Source organism: Aricia agestis, chromosome 10 (genome assembly GCF_905147365.1).
Source record: "Aricia agestis chromosome 10, ilAriAges1.1, whole genome shotgun sequence".
Classification (NCBI taxonomy): domain Eukaryota; kingdom Metazoa; phylum Arthropoda; class Insecta; order Lepidoptera; family Lycaenidae; genus Aricia; species Aricia agestis.
In genome coordinates this window covers 7420180-7437255 of record NC_056415.1, presented here as the reverse complement: position 1 = coordinate 7437255, position 17076 = coordinate 7420180, and the positions used below count along the sequence as shown (strand labels likewise).

Below are 17076 nucleotides of genomic sequence, written 5' to 3'. Positions count from 1 at the left end.
TTGGTCGATTATGTCAATTCAATGTTAATTGTGATCTGTCAGCTGGGTTTGAGGTAACGCAACCAAACTACTTAGGTCCCCGATTTGCATAGGAATCAACGAGAAGTTGAGTACATCGCGAGTTAAAAAAGTTTTCTTGTGAACTTTATGCGGGTAATAAACCTAAAATAACAATTAGTAATAAATATAACAATAATTATTTATCTTTTTTAACGACTTAAATGGAAACAAAACAGAATAAAATTTGTGAAAATATATTTAATATATTAATATTATATTAAAATTTATCCCAAGGTTATCATATTGTCAGTAGTTTCAGCGTGTAGCTGATGATTGGCAGACGTAGAAGATGGTACGACGTGGTGTGGCCCAACAATACAATATTGTAGCAAGCAGTTATTCTCTAGTGTGGCCCCCGTGTATACTATACAGTCTTGAAGCACGCATCTGAAAATAAATAAAATAATAATTTGCATAACTATTATTACCACAACTATCCAAATTATGAAGCGTATATTATTAGAGTGTACTATCAGAGAAGTTGATTCCTAGGCAGATGGGGGACCTACGTAGTATGGTCGCGTTACGTCGAACCCAGCCGAGATCACGATTAACATTGAATTGACATTATTCAACCAAATGACGTTGGTCTGTCAACTGCCTAGGAGTCAATTTCCTCGATGGTACATTATGATTCCATTGGCATTTGACACCTAAATGATGAAAGTTAAAGTTGTATCAATTCTGATAGTTCTTATAAAGGGTATTTGCCCACAACCACATAATATATATTAGTAGTACCAACAGAAGTCCAACTCGTGAAACCCGTTTAAAAAAATAACAACTCTTGCTGCGATACTATAAAGTTCAAATTCCGACCGCGCAGTGCTAGGTGCCTACAATTATATTTGCCTACATGTGCGCTCTCTTTCTATCGCGTAAAAGGTACCCTTTCTGACGAAATCAAGATTGTCACCTTTTAGAAAATAAAATAATCTTCTTTTATATTACTATAGCTACTAATAGAAAACTTTTTTATAGTAATAATCAAATTTTAGTAACCCAAAGTATATTTTATAATAGTTTTATATTCGATTATAGTGTAGGAGCTGGTCAGGAATTTTTTACAACTTAAACATAGTAACTTGTGTTTATTTATGTGCAGTATGCGGTTTGTTTGTAACAAATTGCTTTATTTGCTATGTTTGTGTATTTTTTTATCTTTTTTTGTATTTTAAAGTCTTAAATTACTTTATTGAAATATTTCTTTGACTTTTTTCAATTGTTCATATTTATCAGATTAATAATGATTCTGTCACAGTGCAGCGGTTAAATCAGTACGTAGATATATGCGACGAAAAAATTTTGCGCGCGCGTCACCGCTCGCTTGTGAGTCCCTTGTGATCTGCCCCTTTAAAGGGGTACTTACAGTTCGATACCTAAAGGCGCGAGTGGGACAGGCCTGCCACAACTTCATGCACTGCAATTTGATTCTTGTGTTGGAACCATACATTTTCCGTGATAAAAATATCCTCACATTATTTTTTAGTACTAAAAGTAAATCAATACGAATTGTTATCAAAATTGCTTCAGTGGCCTGCCATAGACACCCAAGCCCAGATAGATAGGTACCTACCCCTTTGCATATTTTATAACATCAGGGCCTGTACCACGAAACGGTTTTGAGACTCAAGCAGACGTACGAGAATGTTGCGTCCTTTTCTAACAAACGTGAAATTACGTTGTTAGAGCAGAACGCGGCATTCCCGTCCGATTGTTTGAGTCTCAAAACAGTTTAGTGGTACGGCCCCAGTAATTACTAATCAGTACTATCATGAGATCATAGGTTTACTAAGATAAATTTAAGTTAAAATTACTTACCCTTCTTTAACAGTGACATTGTTCATTAGAATACAGTTCGTCAACCTGACCTTGTTCTCAACAATGCAATTCATACCAATGGAGGTGTTTCTTATTGATGTTTTCTCACTGACAATGCTTTTCTCACCCACAGTACTCACATCATCTATTTGCTTTGTTTTCACCTCGCTGTTTGGATGATATTTATTGGATAGCGTTGTGCCGGTTATTTCGTCCCATTTGGACATTATCTGGAACGAAAAAGTAAAGTTTTATAATCTAGTAATATCCTTAGGTTAGGTTGCACCAGAGGTGTGGTTAAAGTTAAAGTTATGGTTATAGTTAAGGCTAATTTAACTTTAACCTTAACTTTGACCACAGAATTTGACAGAAGACGTTGAAGACGTTGCTGGTCCAACAAGGCTTTATAAGAATGTGGGCGGGGGTGCTGCTGGTAAAGGAGAACTGTCACAAATGGCGTTTTTGTATGATGACAGCGTTAGTTCCTTTTTTAGCCACGTGTATTTAAAGCCTTGTCGAGCTCTATGGTTATGGTTAAATATGGCGTCCATTTTTAACTTTAACCAAAGATTTGACATTTTGCATTGTAGTTAAAGTTAAGCGTCTCCCAGAAAGACGCGGCCTGCGGTGGCGGTGGCGGTCAGTGGTATGACTTGGCCGCATGTGTCTGTGTCGTTCCTAGAACTCTCAAGTCATCCAACTGACCGCCACCGCAGGCCGCGTCTGTCTGGAAGACGCTTTAAAGTTACAATTAAGTTGGTGCAACCCACCCTTAAGTCTTTTAGTACTAAACCTATTGTTAGGGTAGTTTTTTGACAGTATGGATGTATATGTAACACCTCCATCGTGGGAGTCGCAGACACAATTGATTTTCAATTGTTATGCGACAGCCGGCTGCCGCTTGGGGTTTGATGGGTTGTTTTTAGCCTGACCTAGACAAGAACCTATATCCTGTTTTGGATCTGAGTATCATGTTGGATTTTGTTTTAATTTTGTTAAATTAAAAAATTAACTACAGATGGATCTGTTATTTATCAGGCAGATCTTTTAAATCAATATTCATATTATAATAAATACAACATACCTTACTATTTGCTAAGTAGTAAGCAGATAGAGTATTGACTCTCAACCCAAAAGTATTTGTATGTGGTATGTGTGTATAACATCTTATTCTATCTCCATGATAAACAGGTTTGTACCCAAAACTATGATCAGTATATGAGGACATACTCCTTATTTTATCTTCAAATCCCTGGTTAACGGCAAAATCGAATATATCCTTTGTCAGAACAACACCTTTTTCTGAGGTACCTTTTTTCTCAACTGCATTTTTGGGTTTAGACATTTGTTTTTTTACAATATGAGGGATGAGTTCTCCTTTGATGGACGTAAATTTGTCCATCTCTACCACATAATTGACAACCCAATTCTTCATAATATACAGGTGAGCGTCCAATAATCTACTGAACATACTGACGGTGTTGAACTTTTTGAGCAGCAGCCTAGGAATAGTCACATTCTCTTCAAAATCACTGGCACTCGCTAGGAACACAAGTCGCTCTGTGTCTTTGTCTATGCATACGAGATCCTTGTCTGGCTTAGCCTTAGTTTTAAGTCCTGGCAGTTCAATCCACTCCTCTGGTCCGTTATTAAAGAATAATGAAGCCAAGGTGGCATCATGTTTCCGATACAAGTTTAAAATGTCATTTAAGTTTACATTACTTATAAGATCTCCAGACACAACAATAAGGTCTGTTGTTACTCTACTGCTGATGTGTTTTAGCGAGTTGGCAGTACCCCAGTCCTCCTCGGATGGAATCACTATCAAATCATACTTGATCTTCAGTGGGCAGTTTTCTAATGCATTAATTATGCTTGATTTATCTTCATCTAAAACCACTAGCAAAGTTTCTGAAAATGTAAAAAAAAAAACAAATTATATATATTTGAGTTACAATTACTATAAGATCTTATTTCTATATCTAGCATAGAAAGTAAATAAAGATATTTAGGTTATTGTAAGCATTTCATATTTTCAATAGTTATCAAAATAACCTAAATAGCTGTCTGTTACTGTGAACTATTTCATTTCACAATATATACTCATTGTTTTTTTAGGGTTATGGTTGTTTGTAATAATTAGTTTTGCTACTATGAGAAATACGGAAATTTTGTGACTAATGAAAAAGATAAAGATAGAATATAGTTTATATAATTTTAAATGTTAAACAATGAAAATTGTAAGCTTTGTAGAGTAAAGAGGTGTTGTCAATACATTATATATAATAATTTAAGAATATGTTTAGAAGAAATATAAATAGAATAAGATACACTCATTTAGAAACTTTTATATATATTTAAAAAGTCATATAATAAAATAGGAAAATACCTTGAAATCCTGCTCGTTCGAGCATATTTAATGAGTACCAAAGCAAGGGATATGGACCCACGGGCAACAAACATTTTGACACTTTTCCACCAACATCAGGCAATCTTGAGCCTCTTCCCGCAGCTAGGACGACAGCTTGAAACTCTAGAATCTTGTGCATACTTACTTCACAATCTGTTTACCTTAAAACAATCGATTTTTAAACAAATCCTTCACAATATATTTATTTATGGTTATGTTAAAAGTTAAATAACAATTTATTTGTTTGTAGTACTTCTGAGTAGCTTAAGCTTATATATGTAACATAAAGTAATAATAGAAATAAGAAAGAAATGTGTACTAAATTAAACATAATGATAGTTTGATTGAGGTAACGTTGCATTGCGGCAAATTTATTATTGTTTTTCGTTTAAGGATTACACATACTTACTCTTCAAATTACCTTTTGTTAAAAAGTTTGTCACATTGAGAACCAGAAAACTTTAGAAATATATTAGGAAATTCGTCCACAATTATAATTTTACTAGTGCAAATGCAAATTGCTAAAATATTGTGTGATTACTGATTTGACACTAGAGTCTTGACAGTTGACACTGACAAACATGACAGTTGACAACTACAGTTTTTTAATAATCAAAAGGGTTTGTAAGCTATTGCTTGACCACTGAAGATCGTGATTGGGCAATGTAAGCTTGTTTCTATTCTAACTCTCATAATAAAACAGAAATCGCCTTACTTTAAATAAAGTAAAAACGGACTTAGCTATTATCAGGATAGGTCTTCATCGTAAAGTGCTGGTTCCAGACAGTGGCGTGCCGCGTGGGAAGACGGGCGAGGAGAGAATAGTACGATATAATACCACCTTATAAATTATAATCTCTCTATTATAATTCTTATTGAGCTTCTACTATTAGAGATTTTGAAACAATGACAATTAGTCGTAATAATTATTTCCAATTGAAACTACGTTCAGGCTGATTCTCCAAACCACAAAATTTAGTTGTCCGGACGTACATAAACTACCCGCAGAGTTACATATTATGTAGATCTTTGTATTTTTTTTATAGTAATATAAGGTGTGATCTAACTGGGCCACTTAGGTTCTGTAGAAAAACTAAATTATTTAAAGGCCGAAAAATTGATTCCCTGGACTTGTCCTATCCCCAGAATTCACTATAAATTCCCAAAAAAAATGCCACAAATACGATGAAATTCTAATTTAAGTTAATTAAATAAATCGTAAGAGTATAAATAAAATATTTATAAAACAATTGTATATAAACGTATATATCGTTATATAAATAGAAAAAGTCATTTTAAGATTTGTTCTGGCTCACATAGTGATTCCCTATACGCTTCACTTGGAGGCTCGTACCTCCCTAGTTATAAGAAGCACGTGGTTGCAGGTGCGCAGTAAACATCATGGAAGGAGGTCACACAATTCGTTGCTCCGTTTCCGAGTTACAAAGGAAAATATCTGATTCCCTCAACCTTGGTTCCTTACACAATTGATTCCCAATAGGGAAGGTAATTAGCGAATACGCTAATTACAATGTTATTTCCAAAGTTAAGTTTGCTTAGACACGATGTAAACGACGATAATGAGTATGGTTTTTAGTAAGACTATTTATTGTTTAACTGGTGGTTACAATTTTTTGATCTTACTACCTTTATTCTTAAAATATTATAATATTAGGTAGGTATTTATTATTAGAATTTATTAGGTATTTTTAATGCTAATAATAAATACCTACCTATAAATTTATATAGTTCTAATAAAAAAAAAAACAAACGACTGTCGTTTGCGAGAAGATTCAAAGTATTAAAATTCTTAGGATACGTGTGTAAAAAAAGTACAACATTATAATTTTGATATTTATTTAGTCTTCGACGAAGTATGGTGGGGTAAGGGATCCATTATCTTGACGTGCAGCATCGTACATTTGATATTGCTTGAAAAAATCATGCGACATCTCGGACAAAGATTCTGCAACAATAAAATTATAATATTATTTTATTGATGTTAATACAAGGTGTAACAAAACTAAGTGATAATACGTTAGGGGGTGTATGGTGTTTCTGACATAGAATTCACTGTCAAAGTAGCAGCGCTTAAAGAGCAAAAATTTTTTTCACTTTTCAGTATGGGAATATGCATGACGCTGGGGCGCTTGCCCATACAAATCAGAAAAAAATTTTTGCTCTTCCAGCGCTGCTACTTTCACAGTGAACTCTATTTAAGAAAAACATACACCGTTTAAAGTATTATTTTCATCACTTAGTTTTATTACACTCTGTATAATGTCACGAACTTCCGACACTTAGTGCCATCTAGCGTCAAACCAGCGGAACTTATCGGCGGAATACAGACAACATTAATCCCCTAATCGATACTAGATGGCGTTAGGTGTACTATTACATGTGTGTATTTTCTATAAACGTTCAACCCATATTTACGCGAGTCAGATACGTTCTAGAAACGAACTGTCTGGAATATTCTGGCACTCGCCTCGGCCCATATAAATAGCCGCAGTCAGGCGGGCCAGTCAATCAGTTCAGTTTGAGCGATCTTCAAGACGACTTCGGAGTGAAAACAAGTGATCAAGAGTGATACCTACGTAGTAGCCAAGGCTACGACCTAGGACAGTGATTGTGCTTAGTGTTTTTTTATTCAATGACATAAGACTGTGTCTAAAAGGGCCCATTCTCGGTAGGACTCCACGGCAGTCCTGCATTGAATGGGCCTCACTGATTGGTTCACACTGGTGTTGCCGGCCGGAAACACCGAGTGTGAACCAATCAGTGAGGCACATTCACTGCAGGACTGCCGTGCAGTCCTGCCGTGAATGGGCCCTTTAAGAAGAGTTTTTAAATTAATTGTAGATAACCTTCATCGGCAGGCTCAGCTAAATTCAGGTCATGGGACTGCATGAGTGCAACATTACATGGGACACAGGGTGCTTTTTCGACGTCTGGATCCTGCTTTATGTACATCTGAAATTAACACTTTAGATACCTTACATGATAAAACGAGCTGACCCGGCAACGTTTTTTTGCCGTACTTATAAAATATTTCTAGTATCAATATAAAAATCGGCCAAGTGCGAGTTGGACCCGCCCATGAAGGGTTCCGCGGCAGCTATAAGGTTATTTTTTATGAAATAAAAAGGTTTTTGTTTTATTTTTATATTTCAGTTGATTTAACGAGTAAAGTAAGTTAAATTATTAAGGTTTAACTTACTTTAACGGTAACCAATTTTCGTTGGTAGTTTTTATGCTAAATAAAAAATTATAGTTTTGGAGAAAAGTGGCTGTGACATACGGACGTACAGACAGATAGACATGAGTCATGACGAATCTAAGGGTTCCGTTTTTTGCCATTTGGCTACGGAACCCTAAAAAGTAGATAAAAACTTAATCTCAGGCCTAACATACTATCAGAGAAATTGATTCCTAGGCAGATGGGGGACCTACGTAGTTAGGTCGTGACTCGCGTTACGTCAAACCCAGTCGACAGATCACATTTATTGGTCTGTCAACTGCCTAGGAATCAATTTTCTCGATAGTACCTGATACAAAACATTAAAATCGGTTAAGCCGTTTTGGAGGAGTCTGCGCACAAACACACGAGAATTTTATATAAGTAGAGATTATTATTTAACTATTTACCCGTAGTCGGTATTTCCTCAAAATTACTCTTTTGTAGTTCTATTGAAATATAAAAATATAAATATTATAAAAATATAACATATAAATATAAAAATATAAATAATATTATCTATAATCTAACCCCCTTACTAATGAACGCTGTATAAGCTTTGAATAGTTATATATTGTTTTGTCTGCTTCAATCCAATTAAAAATGTCACTTGTGTGACAGGAACAAAACACTGTATAACTATTCAAAGCTTATACAACGTTTATTAGTAAGGGGGTAAGTATATTATGGTTTGGCAAGAAGGATACACTATTAGGTACACTGGATGATTAGATATAGCTTCCAGCTAGGGCGTTCTCAATTTCGTTTTGAGTTATTATCAGAAAAATGGATTTACAGGCAGATAGTTGACCTAGCTAAAATGTGGCCGGGTCATGACTCATGACCCAGTTGACATGTCAAGTTTATGTTAGTTGGTTTGACATAGCCTGACCCAATCCCATCTGCCTATGAATAAATTTTTCTGACGGTACAAATTGTAGTATGTTGTTTTTAGTTGGTATTTATCAGTTAAATTGTTTACTTTTCCATCTTGACCAACTTCTTGGAAGCCAATCTTAGCGCGACGTACGCCGACGGTGGCAGTGAGTTTACTGCGGGCATTGGAAGTCACTGTGTGCGATCCTCCACAGTAACGATGGCAAACACGGACGCTGAAGGAATTGATTAAAGCCAAGAAAGGAACGTTAATTCATCCGTTTCAAATGTTCTCAGGTAAGGTTAAGGGATACAGTACATAAAACACTCTCGACAGAAGTGTCAAATAATCGCAAAAAGGAAGTTAGCATGGCCAGAGTAGAAATGCGCAAGGACAGAAACACTTTTACCAAATCTTAGGGCCTGAGTCATAGTAAAAGGAGGGGAAGTAAATTATCTTCATACAAAGGCACCGCGCGCGGTTTGTATGAGTGCGCCATACTATCAATGCGTCGCCACGTACCGCACACAAAAAAATCTCGGCGGTACCCACGAAGCTAAACTGGCCGAGATTTTGTTGTGTGCCGTACGTGGCGACGCATTGATACTATGGCGCACACGTACAAGCCGCGCGCGGTGCCTTTGTATGAAGATAACTTACTTCCCCTCCTTTTACTATGCCTGAGTACACCTACCGAATAGAGTGACAAGACAGTGTCGAGGCAGTACTCTCTCGTTCAATTTGGCAATCGGTAGGTGTGATCAGGCTTTAGCGATTAATATACCGTAGTATCGATAAATGTGTTTCGTGTTTAATTCCTAATTTATTTTACCGTGATAACACTTTACACAACGGAAAAATACCTGGGATCAATCTTATGAGGAATGGGTTTTCCTGAATAGCAAAGTTTGTCTTCTTCTTTTGGAGTATTGTCTCCAACATTTTTAGGGGTTTTACACGCCGGTAAAGAAGGTAACAAATTCGGCTCAGTTGGATCCATATTAGCCGGGGTAAGGCATGAAATACAAGCGGTATCGCGTAAGAGAACTTTAGAAACAGCAGCGGCACTTGGTTCACCGACTATTTCCTTAATTTCATCCAATCTTTTCTTTAGTGTATTCAAGTTATTATCGATATCAGATCGTAGTGCTTCAAGTACCTTTATGTCAGCTTTATCATCGAGCTTACATTGCAGATCGTCTATTGCTCTCTAAAACGCCATTTTAATAATTAATCCATTTTAATAATTTTGATAATTTTAATTTAGTGATACCATTTGCTACTGCCTACCTGCCACTGCAGCTCTTGACTGTCGAATTTATTGTATGCAGCTTTTATTCGTTTCTCAAGATCTAGACGTACAGCTTCAAATTGTTTTTCATTGACTAGTCCATTCAGAGTTTCAAGACCTACTTTGTCACGAAGTGCATCAATAACTTCGTCGCGGTCTGTCTTGATTCCTCTTAATAGCTCTAACTGCTTATAGAGACCCTAAGCATAGAAAATAGGAAAACTATAAGAAACTCTATCATGCAATTAATTACGTACTCAGTTTGGTGAATCAGTATTACTTTTAGTTCAAACGACAATAATTCTTGATTTTCTTCAAGTTTCTTTTGATTGGTATGCGTAAAATCGATTTCATTTTGTAGATTTGTAAAATTTGTGTTCAATTCTGCTACAGCTGTTAAGAAAACAAAAAATGATGGTATGTTTCATTTTAAGATGTCAGAGTAAGAAAGTAAATTGCAAACAATTATATTTTACCAATAGGATCACTGGCACTATTTGCTGCAGTTTCTAACATTGACTCGATTCCACATTCTAAATCGTGTTGCATTTGAGTCAGCTGTTCTTGATAGTTACTCATCTACGAGAATCATTTTATGGTTACAATTGAGTAGGTAAATAAAGAGTTACAAGTATTTACAATATGAACCTGCTAGTAACCTGAGAACTTAAGTTTGTGTCTAGTGTGTTTATCTGCTCTGCATATACAGAAACTAAATTTTCTAATTCTTCCATACGGCTGCCCAAGTTCAATGCAGAATCTAGTTCATTTTCTAAAAATATCAAACTTATATTAAAAACACCACAGACATAGATCAAGAATACCGCATGTGTATGTACTTCGATAAGGTGTTTCGAAGACAATTTGATTTATAGTTATAAATTTTATAATTTACCTAAATTTCGTGCAACCCTTAAAGCATTTTCTGCATTGGATACTGTTTTATCGGTTATATTTTTGACTTGATTCATTATATCCTCTTCTATTACCTCTAGAGCTTCACTGTAAAGTCGTACTTACTAATTAAAAAGCTTATATACTTTTTAAAATAAAGTTGGTTTAAAAATAAATAAAAAACATTGTTTTATATTAAGTTAAAATTGGTGTTGAAAATTTTATCTTACTCAATATCACTATGTGTCGTCCAGCGTTTTTGTGTACCAGACGTTGTATCTTGTTTACTTCTACTCTCCAATCGCCCTGACTGACTTTTTATGGTGTTGGAATCATAGTTCTACCAAAAATAAAAAAGACATTCACAGACTTAAATCACTTATTGAACGTGTAAATCATTTAAGCGTACTTATTTGACTGACCTCCAATGAGTCTTTCTTAGATGCAAAATCTGTTACGATGTTCATGAGTTTCGTTATCGTTGTTTCTGCGGCGTTAAGCCGAGACGACAGTAATGAAAACGCAGGAATTTTGTCATCAGTAGATACTGCTCTTTCCGATTCTTTCATAAGTTGCATGTTTTCTGGTAAGGCAGCGCTATTTTCACTCAATTGTTTTTCCAGCGCTTTGACTTTATTATTTAGTTGGTCAAATTGTTCCTGCGTCACAATCTGCAGTCGTTGAGTTTCTATGGGACAATAGAGGGTAAGTTAATCATGCATTTTAATTGAAGTAGTAATGTTATGTCTACAAATTTTACCACATTACATACCTGCAGTTTTCTTAATGGCCTCTTCTTTGGATACTCTATCAACTGTAATTGAATGGTTGATCAATAATTGCTAGCTATCTAGTGTTATCTAAATTGGGAATTTGCTGCTACGTTCAGGAGAGACGAAACTCAGTATAATTTTAAGTAAGTATCGATAATTATTAACATCATTAGTTAGATGTAAATGATATTTAAATTTTAAAATTTTACTCACCCACCAGTAGTTTTTCATACTGCGTGTATTCTGCAGGAAAAAATATAAAAATCAATATGATAAATTGAGCGAAAATATTTGTTTTATAAATATTTTCTAGAAATATTCAGAAAATTAAGATTACCGAAGGAGTCCAGCGACGCCATTGGTGTTGGTGAATTTTCTGCTTGCTCTCTAGAATTCGCTCTCTGTCAAAAATACATACATGAGTCAGTAGTTATATTATTTTGATCCATCCGTCTATCGTACAAAAACATTAAAATCGCACCAGAGTGTAAAGTTCTTATATAATATATATACGTCACTGCATCAAGAGTTATTTTATTTTCGAGTAAAGTATTATTAATATATTATGCAATGTTGGGAACCTCTCTGCCACTAAAATATGAATATTTCTCTTACCTTTATTCTGCTTCCAGATATAATGCTAATAAAAAGAAAAAAATAAACAGGTTTACAGACAATTAAAAAAAAGAAAATTGGAATAAACAAAAATGTCTTCAATGTAACGACAGAAGCACCTGATGAACAACTCGAAGTTCGAGCTCTCGCAATTGTTCCATTTCTTCGATAAATTTTTCAAAGTCCTGTTGTAGAAATTGAAAATCTTTCGTTGTATAAAAATAAGAAGAGATATTTGCGTCTTTATTCCAACTTTCGTCTAGACGGCAAAAGCTATAGAATATGCCTTAAAATTTTCTAGACGAATTTTAATTTACTATAAGTTCTATTCTTTACCTACTTTATTATTATTTTCAAAAACATTTACCTCCTTTCTACGCTCTTCTTTTGTTATTTCATCTCTTCTCTTCATGGAAGCTTCGTTACTTTTCTGAGCTCTTTTAATTTCAGTTTTCTTTGTAGATTTTCTTTCTATAGAATCATTATTTAGAAGAGTAAGCAAATGATTTAAAAAACTTACCTTTGCTGATATTACTATTTAACTTATTTATATATTCCTACTTTATAACTATAATATTATGAAGCCCGTAACTCCGTTGCGCCGAAATTCGCGTAGGAATTTCGGCGCAACGGAGTTCTTTATCGAGATAAAGAGTATCCTTTGTCCTTTAACGGGACTCAAAGTATCTCCATACCTTATTTAAAAAAATCAGCGGCTTAAGCGTGAAGTCGTAAGAGACGTAACTCGTAACGACAGGCAGTCAGACTGATAGACAGACACACTTTTGCATTTATAATATTAACATTTTTAATAAATTTAATAAATTATATTTTGTATTCCACAAGTTACCTGCTGCAGTTCCTATCGGTTTATCCTTTGTTATTTCCGCTTCAACATTTTCGTCAACCATTATATTTTTATCAGCTTCATCAGTTTTTGCCGATTTAGATCCTTTTCTTTTCTTTGGTTTTGAAACTTTAGCTTGGAGTTTAACTTCAGTTATAGAAATACTAGATGATGGCTTAGCAGACCCAAGTTCTATATTAACCCCTACTTGTCTCTCTAATAATCTCAATTGTCTTGCGAGAATATAAAGGATAGTCTGTATTAATTTAAAGTTGACTTTGTTGACCTATAAGATTTATTCCTTTAATTTTTTTGAGCTATGATGTTTAAACCTCACCTTTATAATAGGTGAGAAGTAAAAATAGTGCTATTTTATATGAACTGATCTAAGCGTTTTTGTTGAAATAGGCTATCTAATATGGAATTCAATATCTATATGATAATAAATACTTAGGCTGTTTAAAGTGGCCCATTCACTATCCTGCATTGCAGTCCGCCGTGCCGTCCTGCTTATGTGCAAGCTTAGTGAATGGTGTCGCATGGCGGCCGGCCTGCGACACCATTCACAATCCTGTGAATGGTGTCGCAGGCCGGCCGCCATGCGACACCATTCACTAAGCTTGCATATTGCATAAGCCGGCGCGGCGGACTGCAAGGCGGCCTGCCGTGAATGGGCCCTTTAACATGGGGTGCAAATTCTATCGGAACAAAATAGGATAGAACTAGCTAGATTATTTTAGGCACTTCGTTTACTTTTTTTGTCATTCAATTAAAGTAATATAATACCTGATTACGATGAACATATTATTAATTATTATTGAGTTTAAAAAAATCTAAGAAATGATGAGTGTATACACATTACACAGTTTCGGATGATTATGATTTACCTCTTGTTCCCCGAATGCTGTATTAATCATTTCTCTAATACTCATAATATTTGATTCAGTCATGTTGGATTTAATATATTAAATTGTCGTAAATACTAAGTTATACACAATAATACAATCTGGATGGTTGTGTTTTCAAATAAAACGAAGCAAGCCTGAATTTATTAGAATTTTCAATTTATAACAGATGTCAGACGTCAGAGAGTGAGTCAAACGTTTTTTTAATTGCCGTTTCATATAATTTGACGTCGATTGGACGAATAACTATGCCATTAGGCGTAAATAATCCATTACACGGTAGATTTTGCTGTCAGTTTTACCTCAGTCATGACTGTGAGTGTTGAATAACCTGCCTGCAGTGGCTGATGGTTGCATAAAATTGATTGACAGTTATCTAGATATTTTGGTTTTTACGTCATGCAACAATCAATCATGACCATTGAGTAAACATCAAGAAGTTTACACCCTAATGGAGTTTTCCTGTAGAACAAAAAAGTGAAGATCAAATATTTGAACTCTGTTGACCTTTTTGTTATGTCCTGTTCTTTTCTTTTGATAGTTCTCACTCGCTCACTTGTAAAACACAGAGTTGCCAAGGCGTTTTATATTTTCCCTATTAACAAAATCAATTTTAGTTTTTAAGCCTATACGTCCCATATAAACGATTAAAAAACCCTACAATTTAATAATTAATAATTCAAGGGTGGTTTTTGGTTGCATAACATCAAAAGCAAAAAGTAAAATAAACTTATGTTTTTTATTTATTCACATTACTCCCATTTTATAATGTTAATATTTTTTAATAGCGACACAAGCAAATGTCAGAACGTAGTCAAAACATTATGGTTGCCGGTTGTTGACAGCATCTCTATTCGATATTTTTTTACAAGTAAATAAATAAAATAAAGCATATTATTTTCATACAAAATACAATGAGTTGTGTAGTTCGAGGTTGTAAAAGTGTATGGTATCCGAATTGTGGTGTGAAATTTCACGGGTAAGTTAATTAAATGAAATATTTTTTTACATTTCGCTAGGGTGACCATTAGCTGTACCTTGGATTGGATTGTCCTCCTAGTTCGAACATATTATAGTTATAGTATTCTATGATTGTAAATGTGTGGTTTTTAATCTATTTTTAATAAAACATTTGCATATTATTTAGTTTTTTTTTTATATATTGACTAGCTGTTGCTCGTGACTTCATCCGTGTCAACATAGTATAATGACAAAGATGGATAGTCCGCAAACAAATATGAAAAAAGTAAAATATAACCTCCTCCTTTTTGGAAGTCGGTTAAAAAGTAGCCTAAAGCGCTTATTCCACTTGTCCTATTTAGAAGTCCTAGCTAGGAATCTACATAGGAGACTAATTAGAAGATTCTTATTCCACTTGTCCTAATTTAGTGACTAAATCAGTTGTCATTTTGGTCAGACGTCTTCTTAATGGCTCCAGTTCTATCAAAGCAACAAAAAATTGGTCTTCTCATAGGCTTAGCTGTTGGCTCAATGAAAATAAAAATAAATAAAAGGCGAAAAAGATGGATAGGAGCTGGTACACATACGCGCGCTTTGCTAACGCCCGTTAGGAAAGCTCGCGCCTAACGCGCGCTTCAAAACGCCCAATGTGTACCAGCGCTAACTCTAAATCATGACGTTCGACCAGAGTACTTGATGAATGATGTATTTAAATCTTCACGCGCCACACCTTTAATAGGTACACTACCACAACAACACTGCACACACATAAAACACCATATTATTTGCTAAAGTACCATTATATACAGGTGAAGCTAAAAAAGCTTGTAATAAAATATGTATGACTAATGCCGCGGCCGTACATGCGTCTATCGTACGAAGCTTTGTGCTATAATTACGATACACGCAGATTGTCCTGGATACGGTATCGTTTTAATCACGAAGCTCTACACAGGTGCGGTCCGGGCATTAGAATAATTAGTAAATTATAGCAAGGCTCTCCCCCTGTACAGTACGGAAGACCTAGGACAATTATTTTTTATTACTAACAAGCAAATTTTTTGTGAGTAGCTTTATACGATATAAAACGAACAACTTTTTTTTTGTGAAAAATCTTGAAAGAGGTAGCTAGCAGATAGAAAGAATTTCAAAAAATAAGGCTACTTGTTTGTCCTAGAATATTCAAAACTTTGGTTACCCTAAGGAAAAGGGATAGCACATAACAATGACGTCATCCAAGGACATATTTTTTATCTTCAATCTATTGTTCACTATAATACCTCCATTAGGGTGTAAACTTCTTGGTAAACATTTAATGGCATTTTGACAATCACGCGTCAGTCAGTCAGTCGTCCATATTTATCTTGCGTGAACACGTGTATTCTTTGTGAAGTTTTGCGTATGACTAACAATCGGAATGACTGTGTAATGTGGAATTAATTCCAACATTCATCAACAGCAAACGAAAGTCATGATTGATTGAATTGACTGACCAGGGCATGACCGTCTAATTGATGCCTTAGGTAAGTAAAGCAATATTATAATAAGAGGCAAATGCCCGTTTTCACCAACTGCCTCCTGACGCTAAGTGTCCCCTAGCGGCCATTAAGTGTACCTATCTTTCGAGATATAATTATTTTTTATATGTGTCGTCATCTACGTCCTAAGAGGCATGCCCGTTTTCACCAACAACACCTAAAATTAAGGTGTCCCTTAAGCCTAACCTAAGCCTAATAAGGGGCACCTAACGTCAGTTTTGTTTCAATAATTTAGGGGATGAATTATTGACAACCCCTTAACTATTAGGTGACGTATATCACTACATAGTATACTGTATAACAAAAAGTCGCTTTTTCTGTCCACATGTCTCTTTGTTCCCTTTAATTGCCGTTTTCTTTAATAGATAGAGTGATTAAAGAGGAAGGTTTGTGATAAATATGAAGATATTTATGGGAGTTCGCTATTTTACAAGTAAAATATCAGACGGCCATTCGATAACAGATTCATTGTCAACAATGTCATTTAACGTCGTCGTCGTTGCCACATATGAATTGACGACCCCGTAACGCTTAGGTGACGCCTAAGTGTTACGGGGTCGTCAATTCATCCCCTAAATTATAATATCCTAAGATCGGACCGTAAAATTCTGCATGAATCGTTTTTTTCGATCAAATATATTTTAAAATAAGGGTCACCTAATGGTTTGACGGATAAATCGCATAATAGGTTGTTTTAATCAAAATATACGTCACCTAAGTTTTACAAGCTTGTCAATTATTTAAATCATAGACCTAATATATAATGTCGTATTATAGGTTTATGATTTAAATGGTTTAGGTGTCGCTTAAACGTCGGTGAAAACAAAACTTGCGTTAGGTGCCTTTT

At 34.9% G+C, this 17076-nt stretch overlaps 2 protein-coding genes across 5 annotated transcripts; both read right to left on the bottom strand.

Annotated features, from left to right (window-relative positions):
• Positions 1–237: 237 nt before the first annotated feature.
• On the bottom strand, positions 238–4817 carry LOC121731106 (translation initiation factor eIF-2B subunit gamma). 2 transcript variants are annotated; one of them, XM_042120450.1, is made up of 5 exons: positions 4701–4817; positions 4271–4452; positions 2966–3792; positions 1882–2111; positions 238–447 (listed from the first exon to the last, which is right to left on the bottom strand). In XM_042120450.1, exons 2-5 carry the CDS (start codon positions 4428–4430, stop codon positions 285–287), a joined length of 1380 nt encoding a protein of 459 aa, XP_041976384.1. In that variant the 5' UTR covers positions 4431–4452; positions 4701–4817; the 3' UTR covers positions 238–284. The 2 variants fall into 2 exon arrangements, with proteins under 2 accessions (XP_041976384.1, XP_041976383.1); XM_042120449.1 differs by having other exon boundaries at positions 4713–4817.
• Positions 4818–6140: 1323 nt separating this feature from the next.
• Positions 6141–13843, bottom strand: LOC121731105 (autophagy-related protein 23-like). 3 transcript variants are annotated; one of them, XM_042120446.1, is made up of 18 exons: positions 13714–13843; positions 12830–13112; positions 12347–12450; positions 12099–12164; positions 11702–11765; positions 11578–11607; positions 11364–11405; positions 11014–11279; positions 10822–10931; positions 10593–10699; positions 10357–10469; positions 10174–10276; positions 9978–10090; positions 9697–9897; positions 9270–9616; positions 8512–8641; positions 7159–7264; positions 6141–6257 (listed from the first exon to the last, which is right to left on the bottom strand). In XM_042120446.1, the coding sequence occupies exons 1-18, from the start codon at positions 13774–13776 to the stop codon at positions 6151–6153; spliced, it is 2355 nt and encodes a 784-aa protein (XP_041976380.1). In that variant the 5' UTR covers positions 13777–13843; the 3' UTR covers positions 6141–6150. The 3 variants fall into 3 exon arrangements, with proteins under 3 accessions (XP_041976380.1, XP_041976381.1, XP_041976382.1); XM_042120447.1 differs by lacking the exon at positions 12099–12164; XM_042120448.1 differs by lacking the exons at positions 6141–6257; positions 8512–8641 and having other exon boundaries at positions 7201–7264.
• Between the last annotated feature and the right edge of the window lie 3233 nt (positions 13844–17076).

What these genes read in the sequence shown, in the direction of transcription:
- LOC121731106 (XM_042120450.1), bottom strand. Translation starts at nt 4,430, where the DNA reads ATGCACAAGATTCTAGAGTTTCAAGCTGTCGTCCTAGCTGCGGGAAGA. An exon ending in ACTACTTAGCAAATAGTAAG is followed by an intron (nt 2,112 to 2,965) that starts GTATGTTGTATT and finishes TTTTCGTTCCAG; the next exon opens with ATAATGTCCAAATGGGACGA. An exon ending in AATGTCACTGTTAAAGAAGG is followed by an intron (nt 448 to 1,881) that starts GTAAGTAATTTT and finishes ATTTATTTTCAG; the next exon opens with ATGCGTGCTTCAAGACTGTA.
- LOC121731105 (XM_042120446.1), bottom strand. Translation starts at nt 13,776, where the DNA reads ATGACTGAATCAAATATTATGAGTATTAGAGAAATGATTAATACAGCA. An exon ending in GGCGTCGCTGGACTCCTTCG is followed by an intron (nt 11,608 to 11,701) that starts GTAATCTTAATT and finishes TTTTTCCTGCAG; the next exon opens with AATACACGCAGTATGAAAAA. An exon ending in TATTGTCGTTTGAACTAAAA is followed by an intron (nt 9,898 to 9,977) that starts GTAATACTGATT and finishes TTCTATGCTTAG; the next exon opens with GGTCTCTATAAGCAGTTAGA.